At 39.6% G+C, this 19,930-nt stretch overlaps 1 protein-coding gene across 2 annotated transcripts in view; it reads left to right on the forward strand.

Annotated features, from left to right (window-relative positions):
• Positions 1 to 19,930, forward strand: part of CUNH8orf34 (chromosome unknown C8orf34 homolog) — a 154,489-nt gene that overhangs the window by 82,130 nt on the left and 52,429 nt on the right. For both annotated transcript variants that reach the window (XM_004637532.1, XM_023722398.1), the window contains one exon: positions 18,310 to 18,338. In XM_004637532.1, the coding sequence (XP_004637589.1) occupies positions 18,310 to 18,338 (29 nt within the window). The remainder of the gene's footprint in view (positions 1 to 18,309; positions 18,339 to 19,930) is intronic.

Consider the following 19,930-nt stretch of genomic DNA (forward strand, 5'->3'; position numbering starts at 1 on the left):
AAAAGTACAACTGAGAAAAGGAGATGAAACAAATTTTTATCTGCTCCTTTCCATAGACCAGCAGAAATGCACAATACAGTTGTCCAAACTGTCCTGCTTACATATATCTGTCATAAACTGTAGCAATTTTCATATTACTCTATCCTGAAGGCAAATACGGTTTAATGACAGTGGAATAGACTGCCACATAATCATAACATAGCGTAGTAAGCTTCTGAGGCTTGAAGGCCTCCTCTTTAGCATTTCTGAAATTTCTTCAACTATTGCTTCTCTTTTCTGAAGAGTTTGGATCTCCTGTCCATTCCTTTAAGTGTTTGCATCTATCCAACTTTCTACTAGTGTAGTTTTTTAGAACAGAGGAATTGTGTCAACACAATACCTCAAAATTCACAAATTCATTACCTCCGACCTCTGATTTCAGGGCCAGAGGGCAGTGCCCTTCCTGGTGTCCGTTATCAAGTAATGTCATCTTATTAGTATTGTGTTCTTTTGCTTGAGACACTGTGGTTGAAAGATTTTTTTTCTAGATTGTTCTTACTCTGCTCCTCCTGAATGTGATGTGATATAGCTATCTCTGTATAATAGCCCCTCATGGTTCTCTCTATGTCTGTGTGTGTGTGTGTGTGTTTGTGTGTGTGTGTGTCTTTCTCTTTCTCATGTGTCTTAATCTATTTCTCCTTTTGCTAGTAACAGTACTATAGCCTGTGTGAATTATAAATAAATAAGTTGCTGTTAGTTTGTGGTGTGGGTTCAATGCTGAAGGGTGACATCTGGGGACAAATCTTTGCTGGCAGAATCCTGTAGGGAATGTCGTAGGAAGCATTGTGTGGCCAGGGTCAGAGACTACACCAAAAGATCTAACCAACCTGGCTTCTATTTATTTAAAAAATTTGCATTAGTTGATGTTTGCTTTACATCATAGTTACATTCATGCTTCAGAATTGGTGCTTTTATACAGCATATTGTGTTCTTTTCCCATAACTTTGTCCCTTCTCTTCCCCATCTCTCTGATTCCCTTTCTTTTCTCCAACAAGTCTGCCTTTTATAGCAGACCTACTCTTGAGATAACCTATTCATCAATTAAAAGATTAATCATATGAATTAATCATAATCCATTTATGAGGGCAGAGCCCTAATTGCCTCTTTTAAGTTGCACTTGATTGCATTTCCTAATATCTCATAATGAAATTAAACTTCAACATAAATTTCAGAGGCAACAAACCATGTTTAAATCATAGCACTTTCCTTTTTCTGGTTTCCTCTCTGCCCCTGTCCAGATGAAATTGTGGTCTAGCTTTATCAAAATCTGATTTATTCTTGTTTCCACCCTCCTATCTTATCATTGCATGAAATTCTCATCCTTGCACAAGTTCACAGCTGTCATCTGTTCTTCAGTCCAGCTGAGACTACTGGGGAAACAGCAAAGCTGATAGTTCAGTTTCCACACTGTGCCTGTAGGCCACTGACTTCCTCTCTCTGCCCAGTCTTCAATGGTAAACAAGCCGCAGTGGAATCTGCAAACCTTACTTAATTCTACTCTCACCATCAACACAAATAGCCTACTTTGTATTCTTCAAGATTACCAGCTGAGATCTCATCCCACCCTCCCCTCTGTTAGCTACACTCCCGAATGCACCCTCCCCATCCTGCCCTTCTCCCCTCTTTCTCAGAGGAGTAGGCTTTTCCCTTGTTTAAAACCAACTCTTCACCTGTGGTGTCCATCTCATTTCCTGCCCACTCCTCTTAGGTCAGATTGCATCAATTATTATTTTGTCTTTTGGCACTTGTATGCTGTAATGGTTGATACATTATGTCAATTTGAGAATCGAGATGTTTAGAAAGATAGCTGAGTGACTCATCAGGGTCCAGGGTCCTCACTTTGTAATTAGCTAAGCTTATAGAGGAGGAGGGCAGGGAGAAGGAGATAGTGTGGGTGTGGGCAGATAGCAGGCATATGATAACAAAAGAGGCTTGCCGAGCCCTCCCCTTTCACTCTTAATGCCTTTGCTGTCTGCTGCCACCTTGTACTGTTGTCTTTCTGTAGCACCACCCTGCCTTGGAGCCCACTGATTATGGACTGACACCTCCACAAAGTAAAGCTAAATAAACCTTTCTTTCCTTAACTTTGGGTGTCAGGTATTTTGTCCCAGCAATGAGAGAAAAGTAACCAAGACATAAGCCTTTTAATCCCAGCTGCACCAAGGATTAACTTTGTGATCTTGACCATTCTGTGTCTCAGTTACCTTTACTGTAAAATATAATAATGGTAACACCTACTTGTTAGGGTTTTTGTGATAGTATATTTGAAATACTGAATATGTAATAATTGCTCATTCCCTGGTATGTAATAATTACTAATTAAACATTAGATATTTTATTGTAGCTCTATTACTGCCTTATAAATTATGGTAAACTTAGTGGCTTTGGAAAATATAGGGGTTTGAGGTATAGCTTAGAGGTAGAGTGCTTGGCTGGCATATCTGAGGTTCTGGGTTCAATCCCATCACTGCAGGCAGCAACAGTGCATATGTATTGTTAAGATAACCAGCCGTGGGCCCCCTGACCCGTGAACCACTTTCCATGTTCCCAGTTGGCCCAGCCATAACTATGCTGCAAAGATTTGACCTTGACTATCTGCACCCTGCTGATTATGCATATAGCTTTATTTCAGCTTGCTTCAAGGACTCTATACTTTGTGCCCAACATACCCTGGCCCAGCCAGGGACACTTTATGACTCCCCTTCCCCATTCCCGCCTGCCCAGAACACCCTGGTCCAGCGAAGGACACTTTCTGACTCACCTTACCCCATTCCCACATGCTCCATGATCTATAAAGTCCCTGCCTCCCCAGCCATTGTTGCTGTTAGGTACACTGAGTGGCCTGGCTCAAGCTAGTTGCCACCAATAAACTGCTTTTTTCATGTCAGCTAGCTTGAGTGTGGTCTTGTGCGGGTTTGAGGGTGCCTTTTACCAACAGTTTTCCTGTCACATATATTGTCTCTAGTATCTGTAGCTCAAGACTATGAATTTAGCTTAACTGTTTACTTCACCTAGGCAGGTAAAAATTAAGGTATATGTTGGGGTTTTTGTGTCCCCTGAGGCCTGAGTTCTCTTCTAGTCTCTGTAGGTCATGGCCAATTCAGTCCTGTTTCTTGTAGTATGAGATCATGATTTTCTCACTGGCTGTTGGCAAGGACTGCTATTCAAAGCAAGAGGCCAGTCTTAGGTCCTTCCCCATGGCTCCCTATTCTTACAACAGTAAGTTTATGATTTCTTTCCTCTGGTCACCATGGAGCATCTACCTGAAGCTTCAACCTTTTGAAAATGTGGCTAATTAGCTCAGGGTAATGTAGATTAATCCCCCATCTGGCTCATTCAAAGTCTACAGGGTAGGTCACAGATGGTTGTCCTCTAGGAGCTTTTGTGATGGCAGTGGCTGATGCAGAACAGGCTGTCATGATCATAGTGACTGATTTGGATGTCAACAGCAATGGCGAGTTGCATGAAGTCCAAAGAGTCGGAGCAGTGGGTGAAGAGAAGGGCCCGACCACCAAAGCAGTGGAGGTCTTGTGGGATATCAAGGAAGACTGGGAGGATGTATTTGAGGTGGAGTGGATCCTCGACATAAAGATGGGTAGAATCCTATATAAAGTTTGAGGGAAAGGATATACATCAGACGATGATCCCTGGGAGCTGGAGATTCATCTGGAAGACAGTAAAAAAGTTCTTACTGAATTTAGGGAAAAAGTTGCAGAGAACAAAGCTAAAGCAAAAACTGTCTTTAAATAATGACATATTTGAGGCAAACTCTGATAGCAATCAGGAAAGCAAGACAAAAGAAGATACTTCCCCAAGGGAAAAAAAAGAAAAAGATTAAAGCAGAAAGAAAAGAAAAGCCCAGATGATGTGGAAAAGAAAAAAAGTAAGAAAAGGAATGGAAAGGAAAGGCCAGAAAACTAAAAGATAAGTCCAAATCAGAGCTGGACAGCTCCTCTGAAAGTTTGGTTTTGATTTAAGGACAAAGAAAAGAATTTTGGAAGCTAAAGGAGAATTAAAGTTCCAAAAGCCCAAAAAGGAAGAGTTAAATGAAAATGGGGAATTAAAGTTAAAAAGGCTGAAATAAGAGATTTAAAGACTAAAGTAAGAGAAGATCCAAAAGAAAACAAAAACAAGAAAAGAGAACTATGCTGAATCTCAGCTGCAGTTTGAGCCAGGTGTACTTAATGGTTCCCCTCCTTGGGAAGGTGACTAAGAAGACTTACATTCTGACAACAGAGAAGAGAAACAAAAACCTAACAGCCCAAAAGATAAAACAGGTGAAGGTGGGGTAAAAGTGAAGCTTTTTGACAAACAGCTGGTTGTCCCTGGAAGTGCTGATGAAGATGCTGATGGTAAGACCAAGAGGAGGAGAAAGAAGCTGAGGAAGAATGAGGAGCCAAAAGAAGGCCCCAAGCTAGAAAACAGAGCCTCTCCACAGACGAGAACTCTACCTAAAGAGCAGAAGAATGAAGACAGCAGCAGGACTAGTGCTGAGCTAAATGAGCTGTTGGCTCATATCCAGACACAGAAGAGCCTCCGCCCGGGCAGCAGGGGCACAGCAAGGCCTGCACTTGTCAGACTCGGCTGAGGAGGAGAAAGAGCTAAGAAAAATGAACCCAAAGAAAAATTTCAGAAAAGATGTGATTCAGAAAAGGAAGAAAAAGGCTGAAAAAGACCCAAAGGATTAAAAACATTTAAGGAATTCAGAAATGCATTCAATTTATTAAGAAAAAAAAAGAAGAAAAAAAACTGATGTTGCTGAGAACAATTGGAAAAAAGAAGAAATACTGGATTGTAAAATTACAGAAGACCAAAAAGCCAAGGCAAACAAGTACTCGCTGAAAGAAAGCAGAAATACCAGACATGAAACTGACACGCGGGCACGCATTGCCGCAGCAGACCAGCAGGAGGGTGTGGGCCATGTGCACTCAGCAGATGAGAGTTTGGGTGAGTTTGCCTGATACTGCTGCAGAATGCTTTCAGAGTGGTGCACCATGTTGATTATTCTTACCCACTATATTTCTGGTCAGAAAAATAACATTTTATTTGGATTTTGTGAATAAAAACTTTATACTGAAAACTTAAAAAAAAAAAAAACAAAGCAAAACAGAGTCTGCAGGGTAGTACTGTCATCATAGTCTGTAGTTCCACTCAGATCAAAGGTGTATTCTGCAGGTAAAGATCTTGAGACCATTTTAGAATTATGCCTACTAATTAGTGCTACTATCATTATTAGTATTAGTAATGCTGCTACTGCTCTTGCTATTGTTTATTAGCCTCAATCCTGCTCCAGATAAGCACTGCCAGGGAGAAATCTCAAATGCATCACACAAATGATTTTATATTTTCCATCCAGACTTTGAAGAAAAGCAAAAAGAAATATGTCGCATTGATGTTAATAAAATATTTTATTTAACACATTAGATCCAAATTATGAGTTTCATTTTATTCCATAAATTAAGATATTTTACATATATAGCTAAATCTTCAAACTCTGGGGTGCACGTTGACCCACAGTGCATCTCAGTTGGTACTGTACACATTTCAAACCTTCAGTAGCTACGTGATGGGACGCTGGTGTACTGGACAGTGCAGCTCTAATTGATGTTAAAAATAAACACACAAAACTCTCCTTCCGAGGTTGTGTTGGCTACAAACAACAGTTTCCTTTTTCCTTTTTGTAATAGAATTTCAAAAAAGAAGGGCCAGTGTTTATTGCTTCTGTTTGCTTCATTGTACTTCTCAAAGCTGCTAAATTATTGCACCCAACATTCTACTGAAACTCTTCTTGCTGTGATCACCAGCTGGCCCTAAATTACCAACTAGAATCAGCTCTAATCATCATACAAAATTTTTATGCTAGTTTACATGCAATTGATTCCTCTGTCATTCTGTAGGCTCTTCTTCCTTTCTGGGAGTGGGAACTCACTGAATCTTCCTGAGATGTCCTCACTTCTCAGACTTTGTCTCAGTTACTCTTCTCTCATTGCTGGGACAAATACCCAACACCCAAAATGAAAAAAGGAAAGACGTGTTTAGCTCACACTTACTGGAGGTTTCAGTCCATATTCAGCTAGCTCCAAGGCAGAGCAGTACATGGCAGAGAGCAACCTTTCATGGTGGAGGCAAAGAACAAGAGAGCATTGGAAGGGCTGCAGCTCAGGCACTAGCCAGCCTCTCAGTCCTCCTTACATTGTAACACCAATTGCCTGCCCGAGGTTAATCGCAGCATCCACACCCACAGTCATCAATCACAAACTCCAGAAACCACTCCAAGACTGCTTAAGTCTTTGGGGGATAACTAGACCCAGGCCATAAAACACTTCTTGTAGGTCTTCCTCAAAAGTTCGTCTTCTATTTCTATTGCTTTGAATGGTGTTCCTGTGATTAAGCCTTTGCCTCTGTTCTTTCAAGTGGTCTCTCATTTTAACTTATTCATACTTATCTTCTAATTAACATTACTTCATGGATCACTTAAATGCATACACTTCATACCCAGACTTTTAAGACATTTATGGTTTCTTTCCTAATTTTTGGAAAATATACTGTCAAGATTCTATTCTCTCTTCTCTTCTCATCTCTTCTTTCTCTTCTCTTCTCTTCTCTTCTCGTCTCTTCTCTTCTCGTCTCGTCTCGTCTCGTCTCGTCTCGTCTCGTCTCGTCTCGCCTCGCCTCGCCTCGCCTCGCCTCGCCTCGCCTCGCCTCGCCTCGCCTCGCCTCGCCTCTCTTCTCTTTCCCCTCTGCACACACATACATACAACACCAAATCTTGCTCATTGTCTTTGAAAATATATCATGAGTCTGATTTTTTTTAACTCCATATATATTGTCTAGATCACACATTCTATATCTCTGACCAAATCATTAGTTTATCCCTTTTGGCAAATTCCATTCATTCATGTCCTATGCAAGAAAATCCTGACTTGAGCTTGTGGCTGACTAGATTGCCTTAATCTTATGCTTGAGGAGTCTACAGCCAAAATTTCTATGTCTTAATACAAGGTAAATATTTTTACATTCAGGAAATAGCTTGTGGTGTTGTTGCATGGGTACAGACTGTGTCTATCCTGTCTTCTACCACCCTCTCCACATGCCTAAGAAGCCTACAAAAGAAGAAGAGACAGTGAAGCACGGTGAGGGAGATTTCCACAGCCCATGTGTGCTTGGCAGTGCTGCACATTTTGTCTGCCCACTTTCCTCAGCTAGCTATAATAGAGCTGGGAAATGCAGTCTTCCTGTATGCTAGGAAAAGCATGGAGGTGGCTTAGGAATGAATCACCAGCTCTTGCCCATGTGCACAATTTGTTTCTGGTTTTCTAGTACTCTTTCCCTGAAGGTGTTGTGGATTTAAAGAGAGAAGCAGACATGTGTTTCAGATACTCAGTGGCTCCTCTAAAAGCCTCTGAGAAAATTCTTCCCAGTCTGGTCCTTTTCCATTTCTCTAGTGTCAGCTCTCTTGCAATCTTTGAATGCATTACATTTGCTTGACTTGGGCTAGGGAGATGGCTCAGTGGAATAAGCACTTCCCTGGCAAGCACAAGGGCCCGAGTTCAATACCTGATTCTGCAAAATAAATAAATAAATAAATAAATAAATAAATAAATAAATAAATAAAATTTGCTTGACATTTCTCCATGTCCTGTGTTTGCTCAGGCCACCTGCACCACAAGCCTCATTGTACTGCTTGCCTTCCCAATGGACTGAGTCTACTCTTCCCTTTAGCCTCAGATGAAATACCACCTCTTTCAGGATGGCTTCTCCATTATCGTCCTCCTCTAGAATGAGTGTGGTGCCTCTCTTTTTGAGCTTCTGTCCCTTTCTCTGCTGATAATTGTCTGTCATTACTTCTTTCCCCCTTATCTTCTCTCTGGTCCTCGAGGCTCCTGAGGGAAGAACCTCTTCCTTGCTCAACTCTTCAGGAATTGACAGAGTGACTGACACAGAATCCAGTCATGTTTTACTGGATGCATCAGCTTTCTGTTGTGGGAGGAAAATATTTGGCCTACACAAATTAAAGGAAGAAAGTTTTGTTTCATCTCACAGGCTTAGAGATTTCAATCCACGGTGAGATGGCCCTAAGGCAGAATATCGGGCAGAAAGGTGTAATGGAGGAGAGGTGTGATGAGGTGTGATGCTCATGTTGTTGATGCCAGGAAGTAGACACCAGGGGAAAGCCAGAGAGCCGGGGCTGGGAGTGGAAATGTGCCCTCCCATGCTCCGCTCCCTGCTGCATACTTCCTCCTGCCAGGTTTCTTGTCCTCACAGCAGCTTCAGCTCTGAGGTGAATGTTAGCATGACCCAGTCACCTCTCTTGCCCTTCCCTCTGAATACACTGCATGGGGATCAAGCCCTCGTGGTTCCATCATCATGAGTGGTACCTCTGGTTTTGCTTCTGCCAGCTCCATCCTACCTGGGACTGCTCCCACACTCTGCTAGTCTTCACCACTGATTTGTTTTCCATTTCCCTCAGGGTGTCACTGATATGCAACTGCTATTAGGAGGTTTGCACATGATTTGTTTGCCAAAGTCTTTTACTTTGTGGCTTATATATTGTGGGACTTATGTAAAAAGTAGATAACTAAGTAAGAAACAAATAAACTGAAAGCAAAAGAGAAGTATTTCCCTGTTCGGGACCATCCGTTCAAAATGCACTCACTTAGGGAGCTGCTGTTGGTAGGATGTGCGGATGTCCAGTGTTTGGTCCCTCTGCTCTGTCTGGCAGCTTTCTGTGCAGTGAGCCCTGCCGTGGCAGGATGAGCATCTTCACTCCACACCGACATTGGTTCACAAATGGTGGTTCCTGTGAAAATATTGGGTAGTGCTCCTCCACACACAAGAATGCCGCTGCTTGGGGAGCAGAGAGCATATGTTTGAGCTTCAGGACTGATAATAGTAATCTGGGCTCAGCAAAGAAAGAAAGAATGCAAGACCTTTTTAGTCAGTCATGGGCTTGCCTGTGACCTAACAGACTGAGCGGAGAAAGAGTCACATCCCACAGGAAACAAGAGGGACAGATTGTGTTGTACCTGTTCCTTTTCCTAACAGTCCCTTAATATATGTGAGAATCACAGGGGTAACTAATGTATAGGCCTTCAGGTTACTCTTCATTAGGAAAAATAGTCATGAAAATTGTAGTTTCAGTACATTGCAAAATGTGTCTTGTGAGAACTGGGAGAGTATGGAACCCCCAGCAAGGGCCCTCAGGACAACATAATAGAGAACATAGCTGGGCCAAGTCTGGAAAGATAAAAAGTAAGGATAAGCTAAAAGAAGAGTAAAGATGTCTTGGAGAGGAATGTTCTTGGCAGAGAGAGAAGTGTGTGTAAGGCAGTATTTCAGGCCAGAGAGATAGCTCAGTGGCATAAACCCCTGCCTGGCAAATGCAAGGTCTGAAGCTTGCTCCCCAGTGCCAACCCTAGAACTGGGCGTTGTGGTACATGTCTGCAATCCCAGCGCTAGTAAGGCTGAGACAAGAGGATCAGTGTGAGTCCAAGCTGTGCAAGACCCTGTACCAAGTAAATAAATAGAAAGTATCTCAAAGACCAAAGAAAGTTTTGTATCAGTGATGCATAAGGGAACAGACATGCAATAAAGACAATGAAAGTAGAAGTCCAGGTAGAGGGGATTCAGAGCATGGATACCCAGTATCTGCAGCTCAGAGGAGGGGAAGTTCATTTGGTTTGGTTTCAATGGATTCTGCCCAAGATCATTTAACACCAATGCAAAAATAGTGTGATGAAAGGGTCTGGTCAAGGAAAGCTGAGCACATCGTGGTGGCCAGAAGCAGAGGGAGCAGGAAGAAGCAAGGGGCAAGAACACACCTGGGCCCAGTGATCCACCTCTTCTGACTATATCCACCTCTGAACAACCAGATATAAAGTCATCACTGGACAGTAATGGTTATAGTACTCCTGTGAGCCAATCACATTTCAAAAGCCCCACCTCTGAACATGAGTTTTCTAGGGGGCATTTTGGATCTAAACCATAAAAATGACCTTTAGTTGATATGAATAAAGAGTGTAAATCAAGACAATGTTTATTTCATTTTGTTTTTTTGGCTTTGTTTATAATAAAAGGGACTGGTTATTGCCTCTTCCTCAGATAAAAATCCAGGAGGGTTCGAAGATAGACAGGTTGTTGTTTCCAATTGTGTTTTCAGATGCTGTGGCCATCTTAATAGGGAGTACTTCTGGCCTCCTTTTCTGGACAATAAGCTGTATATATAAAACAGCCATTTGGGGCAGATGTTTGGTTAGAGATATAGACACAAGACTCTTCAGTATATAAATAAGAAAGGACACACACACAAGGACACACACACATGCACACACTGGAAATGAATATTTGAGAAATAGGTAGAAATGTCATTTGCTTCAAGAGACTGAAAAGGAATTTTCAGAGAGACAGGATAAAAATCAAGATAAAAGATTTCTCTAAAAACTGAAGATGAAAATTATTTCAGAAAACCACAGCATGCAAAGGGGCAGAGAAGCTGTATAAGGAAAAGATGGAAGCATGTGTGTTATCTTGGCAGCTGTCTCTGAACTGTGCTTCTACTATTTCCTGCAGTGGGGCTGAAACATTGGAACTAGAGAATTGGGTAGAAATTTTTTTTTTATTTTAATTTTATTTATTTATTTATTTATTTAATGTATTTGGTACAGGGTCTCACTGTGCAGCTTGGACTTGTAATGAGCCTCCCATTTTCAGCTTCCCCAGTGCTGGGATTACAGGCCTGTGCCACCACACTTGGTCTTGGTCAGCTGCTCAGAATGCCCATGGGCAGGGCCGATGTGGCATGTGGTGCCAGGGATGGGGATCATAGCCTGGTCCCTGCACTTGCCTACGCAGGTGCTTAGTCCACTGAGCTATCTCACTGGCCCAGGAAATTATGATATATGCACACAATGGTATACTTATAGTCATTAGGAATAAAGTTGTGGAAATATGTATTATTAAAAGTATTATTTATATGCCTTTAGGTATATATGTGCATATTTGTTAGCTTTCTTATTGCTAGAATAAAATACTTGATACCTGTAACTTAAGAGAAATGGTCTATTTTGGTTTATGATTTTAGTTGATATGAATAAAGAGTGTAAATCAAGACGATGTTTATTTCATTTTGTTCAGAGGTGGATATAGTCAGAAGAGGCAGATCACTGGGGCCAGGTGTGTTCTTGTCCCTTGCTTCTTCCTGCTCCCTCTGCTTCTGGCCACCACGATGTGCTCAGCTTTCCTTGACCAGACCCTTCCATTACACTATTTTTGCATTGGCGTTAACTGATCTTAGGCTGAATCCATTGAAACCAAACCAAAATGAACTTCCCCTCCTCTGAGCTGCAGATATTGGGTATCCATGCTCTGAATCCCCTCTATTTCAAAGGGTTAAGTTCTGTTTTCTAGCAGAAATGGCATGGCAGAAGATGCAGGTGGAGGGAGGGTTCTTGCAGCCCCTGGCAGCCAGGAAGTAGAGTACAGGGGGAAAAGGGAAGCAAGAACTATCCCCGAAAGGCTCAGCCTCAGTAGTCAACCACTTCCATCTCTGTCTCCTAAGAATATTCAGCTAGGAATTCATGGATGGATTAATCTGCTGATGAGCATAGCTCCCAGATGCTCTAATCGCCCTCCAAAGCCTGACCTCTGAACACATGGGCCCTTAGAGCACATTGGTCTGTATACCTATGGGTAGAATATTATTAGGAAGAATTTACAAGCGGTTCTCATTATACATGAGTGGAAATTTAGTTTCCTTTTTCCTCTTTCTATATTTTATTTTTCTGTGATAACTACGTGTGAATTTGATAAAATGAAACATTAAAGGTACATTTTTGCAATAGAAGAGAAAAGGCTTGGTTTTATTTGATAATTATGAAAGGCAGGGTTGTTCATTTAAGTACAGTTTTAGGAAAAAAAGTAAAATGAAAAGGATAGTGTTCAGCAAGTGAAAGAATGAGTAGATAGAAGAAAAGAAAGATGACATAAGGTGTGCATTCTCCTGTAAGAACTTGTCACAAAAATGAGAGGTGAAAAAAGGCAGTGATCGATGGAGGAAGAGAAGGTGTGTTTGTTGTGAGTTGTGATCAGTTAGGTTTGGTTTTCTTTAGTTTCTTTGAATGTATGTGTATGTGTGTGTGTGTGAGTGTGTGTGTGTGTGTGTGTGAGAGAGAGAGAGAGAGAGAGAGAGAGAGAGAGAGAGAGAGAGATAAAGAAAGGTCTTTGTGTAATGGCTTTTAGAGAGTTAAGAGGAAACTTTGAAAAAGTCCCTTCCAGATCGATTCAGGAAAGAGAAAAGAAAATAGATGGAACAAATAGCAGAGAAAGTGAATGGGAATGGATCCAGAAAAACAAAGTTTGAGATTAGAGTTCCCAGGAGAAAGATCATTTCATTGTGAAGCACAGATGATATATTTCTACATGAGTAGTTTTCTGAAGGGGGGATGATTGGAGAAGTCTGGGAAGTTCAAATATGAGAATTTCAAATGTTTTATCATTTCAAATGTGAAGGTCTTGCCAGTATTCAAGAGAGGACGGAAGTAAAGCACGAGATGGATACCACCAAAGCTTAAAACTGTCTTGGAAAAATGCATGAGTCAATCAGGGATAAAAATTGGTCTAGACTTTTAGAGCAAGAGTTAGAAAACTGTGGCCCACCAACCAAATCTAGCCTGCGGCCAGTTGTATGGCTCCTGTTTAAGTGTGAGTCATATATTTTTAAGCAGTCTCTTTAAAATGAAAGAATAAAAATATATGAGTATTTCAGGTCATGTGCCACTTACAAAATCTAAAATATTTATTGTGGTATAGAAAATGTTTTTCTAGATAGTCAATTGAAGGTAAAACCTGTGAGTTCCTAGAGGGATCTCCTTTGTTCTAAAAGAAGTTAGTAGTGCATTTAACAAGTGGTCATGGGAAGTTTAATTCACCAGTGCTCACTCAATTATTGTGGGTGGTGCTTATACAGGCATTTGCTGATGTTATTTATTATACTTAGTGGTCTCAATCTACTCTGAGAATAAGCCCCAAATGGTAGTGTTTGTTAATTTCTATGATGTAAATACTCCCACTGTGGCTAATTTCAAACTATGAATGTGACATCATTGACTGGGTCTTTAGGGACAGATGCATGAAGTTAGTTTTCACAGTCCAGTGTAATCATGACTCTTACAAAATCAGTAGTTGAATTTCATATCCTCTACCTACATGCATGTTTTACTTCACATTAGAAACTAGGGTCTTTTGAAAGAGGAAGAATTAGGAGAATCTAATTCTCTACATTATACTATCAGTGAGTTTATTCCCAATAAGGAACTAGACTTTGGAGAATTAGTCAGTACCGTTTCATAATATATTGACTTCTCTGACCACTTCCAGGAAGCAGACTATACGAAGGTGTAGAGAATTGGTGAAAATTTGCTGCTTCAGTTACTTAGAGCTACAACCTCCTTCTCCATCTAGGGTTAAAGTGATGGGAGGTGGACATCCCAGTGAAGCAGGTAGCTCTTGTTTCTGCACTAGAACACAGTACACATTTGAGGATGTGAGAACTAAATTTTGGAATAAATTCCAAATGTTGCTGAGATCTCTTTTGAGATGAAAATAAATGGGAATCTCTAGAAGTTGAGGGATGACCAATTTGAATGACAGCAGACTCAGGAAGTACATCCCTGACATGCCTCGTTACTTAGAAGAGAAGCTGACTCTGAAAGTGTTCACTTCCCCGACTCTTCAAGGGAGCTTGCTCTTAGGGTTGGACACCATCACTACTCCAGGCAAAGCTCCCTTTGGCTTCTCTGGTAGGGCACGTGCATTGGCTCTCAGTTTGACTTTTACAAGAGCCTGGTGTTCCTTCTATATTAAGGGTCCCACACTCAAATCCTTTGCCTTATTTTCCTGTATTTTGTAATAACTCACTACATTTTTTTTCATATTTTCTACTATGAGAAAGTCCTAGTCTTTTAAAAAGATCAGTTAATGCTTAATTCTTTTTTTTTCTTTTTACTCTGATTATTTCCCTGTTTTGAATTTCTTATAACTTCTCTGTTATTGTTCTTCTCTTTAAAGGAATTTTACGTGTTTATATCTGGAAATCTGAACAACTAATTTGAAGACAGCATCCTGTAACATAGCAGCCATTGTAGAATTCCTATTACTTTGTTTAGTGAAATCTTGTATCATTTCTAATGCTATTTTTTAAATAACTATTTTGTATTCTTTAAAAAATCTCAGAGTAAAATATGTTTTTAAGAGTTAATAAATGACTAAAAGTTGTTCAGCCCTTCTCAGGGAGTAAGTGGACATTCAGCCCCACCCAAGATGGCTATTCAGGTGAATCAGTATAAATGCTTCCCACTGGAGCTTCAGGCTTCTGTGAAGAAGTGTTCCATTAAATATTTTTCAATTGCTTTTAATTACTGAAAGCATTCACAAAATAGAAAAGTAAAAATTATCCTAGGCATTTTGACATTGAGAATAAAAAGATGAAATCATTCTGTATAATACAATGGAGATTTCTTTGGATAATCTATTTGGCAAAGTCACTAAAATGTGCATGTTTAAGAAAAATTAGATACTAGGAATTTGAAGAAACTACATTAGGACCAAAATTGGAATAATGAGAGGCATAGTTCTTTCTTCAAACCAAAATTTGCATTTAACTAGTTTGAATTTTATTCTGGGGCATATAACTTCTACTAAAATGTAAAAAGTTCTAATACTCAAGGGCTGACCAAATAGCTCAGTGGATTAAAGCCCTTGCAAGCAGGCACAAGGTCCAGGTTCAAGCCCTGGGCCTGTCATGCCAGCCCTGCCCCTGGGGCATGCTAGGACTGCCCTCTTTAAGTAAGAATGCAGTACTAATCTTGAGACTGGGTGTGGTGGTGCTCACCTATCATCCCAGCTCTTGGGAGCCTCTAAACAGGCGGATCACTATGAGTCTGATCGAGTAGTGAGACCCTGAACACCATATAGACCCTTCCCTAAAACATAAAATAATAAATAAATAAATACATAAAATGTATATTCAGGGTGAAATTTTTCTTTATCTTCATTGTTGTCACTGAAGGTTTTCAGCCCAGTTAACTAACACCTCATGGTGCTCTTGTACTTGAGAGGAGCTTGTACTATATGGTTTACATTTTGACTTGTTTTATTTTGTTTTGTTTTACTTACTTGCTAAAACAAGTAAGTCTTGGCTGCATTCTAGATCAGTAAATGTATCCCTGCTATCTTTATGAATAGTGGATTCGTAAATCTGAAGTGTAAGAGAAATTTATTGATCACAGATAGCGTTCTAAAACTCAAATAAAAGTGTCTTTAAAAAGTCTACAGATATTAGTGTAACAATTTTTAAAACTCAAGAGTTTTAAATATTTTAATCAGTTGAGCCATGGTTTATTTAATTCCAGTTACATAAAGTTATCATTTATAATGAGAAAGAAATTTTATTTCATCTTATCTTTTCCCTCTTTAAATAAGAACACAGTACTAATCTTAAATTATATTAGAAATAAGCATTTTTGTAAAATGTAGTAACTATAAATAGAAGCACTTAAAACCTGTTTATCTTTCAGAAACTGGAATATATTATTTAAAAATACTGCAAACTATGATATAAACCATGCAGTATGTCAAAATTCCTACATTTTTGTATAATATGAGTCATTCAAACTGATCATTTGTAGTTCCATATATTTTTAAAAGCCAAACATTTGTGAGTGTTTGTTAGCTCGTTTGAAATGTTTATATCCACCCAGAAAGTTCTGAGGCCTCTTATCTTTTTCACACTCTCCCTACCCCCATGCAGTACACATGAGAGTGATGTGACCCGGTCCCACGCAGCACTCCATGAAGTCTCTTCTTGAGTCGCTTAGAGGGCCTCCCTGTACGGCTCTGCAAGTTTGAGTAACTGCTAAGCCCCAGAACCTGCTCCATCTCTTAAGGAGTAGCCAGACTCCTTTCATATAGTGATACATCAAAATTCTTACTTTTATTTAAAAAAAATAACATGTTGCTTTGAAGAGTGTGTCTCAAATATGCCTTCATGCATTTCTGGCTTTATCCATAGGGAAAAGAATGATGCCATTTAGTAAGATGAACAATTGATATTTTAGGTTTTTTTCTTTGTCTACAATTGATTTATTAGGTTAGTAGTATGGGGAGTGAGGTAGGAGATTAGGGCTGGGGCACACTGGACAACTACTTGGACAGAATGTGTCAAAGATTTAAAAACAAGACAAAACAACAACAACATAAAAACCAAGATGACTCCACAGTTCCTCAGTACTGTATACAGAACCAACCAAAAAAGCACTATTTTCATTCCCTCATTTCAATCTAGTGTTGTTTGTGGGACCAATGAGAAACTTCTGGCAGGGAGCCTAGGAAATCTTTAGCTAGAGGAGGTTGATCTGGCTGCAGGTCAAGTGAATTTTGATAGGACAAATATCTCAATGCCTTAATAGCATGTGGGAGAAGCCAGTCTGGGAACTTGGGATATGAAAGATCCTTTCCTTTATCCTGTGAGTCCACTCACCGGCCTGCTCCTGACTTGCAGAGTGCCTTTCTGCCTTACATGAATGTATACTTGCACTGCCTTTCCTGTGTGTCCTGACCATTTCTCAAGTCACCAAGACCCTGAGGAAAATCCCTTGAGATCTTCTACATGGTGACAGGAGCTGTTATAGAAACTGGTACCTGCTCTACCCTCTGCAGAAATTTTGCATTTAAACAGGGAAGGGGATCTAAACAGGATCTTTACTCCATTTTATTTTCTGGAGAAAATTTTCCTTTTTACCTCCTTCTTGTTCTTTATAGTCTAGGACACTTCAGCTTGAAATCTTGTCCTTCTTTTCTGTGTGCTGTCTTGGACCTCAATTTTAACCTTTTCAGGCCAGCCCTCTAAAGAAATTTCATTCCAGCTACTCTTTTTTCTCTACCTCAAGCCTGAAGTATGGCTGCAGTTACTCCACAAAGCCTTGCCTTCAGCCCTAGGCATGCCATTGTTCAAGAACAAATAAATAAACAAAAATCAAAATGATCTAGGAGTATCACAGGACAGCAGACTATGGGTTCTCAAAGCAGTGAGGAGGATGAGTGAATCTCTCTACCCTTAGAATAAGTTTCAGTTATCCCAACTACGGTTGGAGAAAAAAAAAATTGTCAAGGCAAGTCCGTAGAGGCATAAAGGAATTTACTTAGCAGAAATTCAGAAGTACACACTTGAAGTAGACTGCAGGTCTTCTGTGGAACAGTATGTAATAGTCTTGTCTGGATATATTTATGGGTGATTTGGTTGTGGAAATCTATACAGCTGGTGAATATATGGAAAGAAGGATTTTGGTTTACATATGGGAGGCAACAGCTCTTTCTATTGGGGAAGGGTCATAGATAGACTGTTCATAGGTGACAGTCCTCGCGATAATAAGAGCTGTAGCCCACGCAGCAGGAAGGTTGTTTTCAGGAGAAAAGAGATTTTTTTCATTAGTAGATAAAGATAATGGAAAAATTCCATTTTTGGGTAAAAGAAAAATGCCAAGTCTTACTGTGTTTATGGAGAGAAGAAAAAAGAATTTTAAACTAGGCTTATGCCCTGAAGCTGTAGCTTTTATTTTTAAGAGTTATTTTGTCCTCTTTTTACCTATCTTTCTTCTTATGACCTGACTCAGGTGGATGATGTTTTTAGCCTGACATGCTGGGGTTGAAATGCCCAAATGCTCAGGAAAAAGATTTTGCTGCTTGTAAAGATTTACTGGTCATCACCATGTACAGAAGTGAATATTGGCTCAAGAACCGGTCATAGGGCCTTAAATATTTTTTCTGTTTCTTCCTAAACAAAACAAAAACATTTACATAAATTTTACCATTTCGGTCACCATTCTGCCTTGATATTTATTCATTATAGGAGTGCAAATCACTAAATAGAGCAAAATTATAACAAGCTAAATCATACTTTATTGTCATCATAACATAAAGATTATCTTTCCACAATTGTGCTTGGAAGTTTGTTCTGCCTCTAGCAAACTATGAGAAGTGCGGTGTTTTGTTTTCTTTGCTTCCTCTGCACTGCTTCACCTCGCAGAGTTGACTTAAGTTCTTAATTTGTTTCCATTGGTGGAAAGGATGTGCTGCCATGTTTAGAAGAACTGTCACAAAGAAAAAAATAGAATAGGAAATTCACTAGTTTTACAAATACAGCTTTTGTTCTTTTTAAACATTAGTTTATTAAAGAGTGTTTCTAAAACTTTTTTATAAATCTCTTTTGAATCCCAGGTATTGCAATTTCAGATGAACTTGATAAGGTAAGCTGAACTATACATCTAATGAAATGAAAATGTAAAACTTACATTTTAATCCATCATCAAGATTTAAAAGTTTCTGAAATATACAAAAATGTTCAGATATAATTTATTTGGTCTTCATGTTGTAAAGCTTTCAGAGTTATATGCTTATCCTTATCTATGAAAACTATTTCATCAACTATATATCACGTACTCTCTTGCATCATGGCTGTCAAAATTGGTTACAGAACACAGAATCACTTTAATGACTAAATTACTGCATTGAAAATAAAAAAATAATATATTATGTAAATTATTTAGATTTGGATAATGATATGGAAAGTACTGCACTTGTAGTTTTCTATTACTATCGTTTGAAAACCTTAACTATTTGGGTTTTCCAAGATGCCAAGTAGCTGTGGTGATGATTTAAATAGCCTGGGTAGTTGTGATAGCTTGTGACAGTGGGGTGACTGCTCTTAAGTTTTCTTAGAGATGTGAGTGGAACTGCCAGTGGATTGAGTGTGGAGTTGTAGGAATCAGTTAATGAGAGGTTGAGAAATGAGGCACCGACCAGATGCACTGTGCTGTCACCCAGCAAAGTTGGAAAAACTAGGAGACAGCAAATTTGTCTGGCTGTGGATGAAACCAAGTGTTTGCTGAAAACTTATTTAGAGTTGTCTGCTAACTGTGTTTATATAAATTAGTGCTGATGAAAGGGATTGGATTGAATGCTATACTTTTAGTAGTCACTGGGGCAGAATTTTTCAATGTTTTTGGTATTATAACTCCTTTCTAATGATTAATAATTAAAAGGACCCCCAAAGGCTTTGGTTTATACAGGATATATCTATTAATATCTGCCATGGTAAAATTAAAACCGATAAAAATTGCACATATTTATTGTGAAAAAGGCAGAAATCAAAGGCATTACATTAAAATAACACATACTTATAAAAATAGTTCATTTTCATAGTAATATATTAGTGAGAATGTGGCCTCCATTACTTTGTGAAACTCTGTTTAATCTTTGGCTCAAGTGAAAACTAGCAGGTTTTTCATATCTGCTTCTTTTATTCAATCTGTTGTTATCTGTGTTTTGATGAAAAAATCTGGAATCAAGAATAGAGAAAGAAGGGCCAGCCAAATAACTCATTGGAGGGGCTAGGGAGATAGCCCAGTAGAATAAGTGCTTGCCTGGCAAGCACAAGGGCCTGAGTTCAATCAAAAATAAAAAAAGGAAACATATAGCTCATTGGATTAAAGGGCCTGCAAGCAAGTACAGGGTCAGGGATTCAATCCTCAGGCCTGCCATGCCAGCCCTGCCCCCAGGGTGCGCTGAGTTGGCAATTGAGACTGGGCATCATGGAGCATGCCTGTAATCCCAGCTCTTGGGAGACTGTAAACAGGTGGGTCACTACGAGTCGGATCTAGTAGTGAGACTCTGAACACCCTATTGACCCTTGCCTAATAATAATAATGATAAAGAATAGAGAAAAGGTGTGGCATTTAGAACTTTTGATGCTGTAAATATTTGGTGAATGTCAGCCCAGGTATTTACCTAGAAATATCTATTTGTTAAAATTTGGCTTGGTGACCAGATAAATAGATAG

This window comes from Octodon degus, unplaced genomic scaffold (genome assembly GCF_000260255.1).
Source record: "Octodon degus isolate 3935 unplaced genomic scaffold, OctDeg1.0 scaffold00091, whole genome shotgun sequence".
Taxonomy (NCBI): domain Eukaryota; kingdom Metazoa; phylum Chordata; class Mammalia; order Rodentia; family Octodontidae; genus Octodon; species Octodon degus.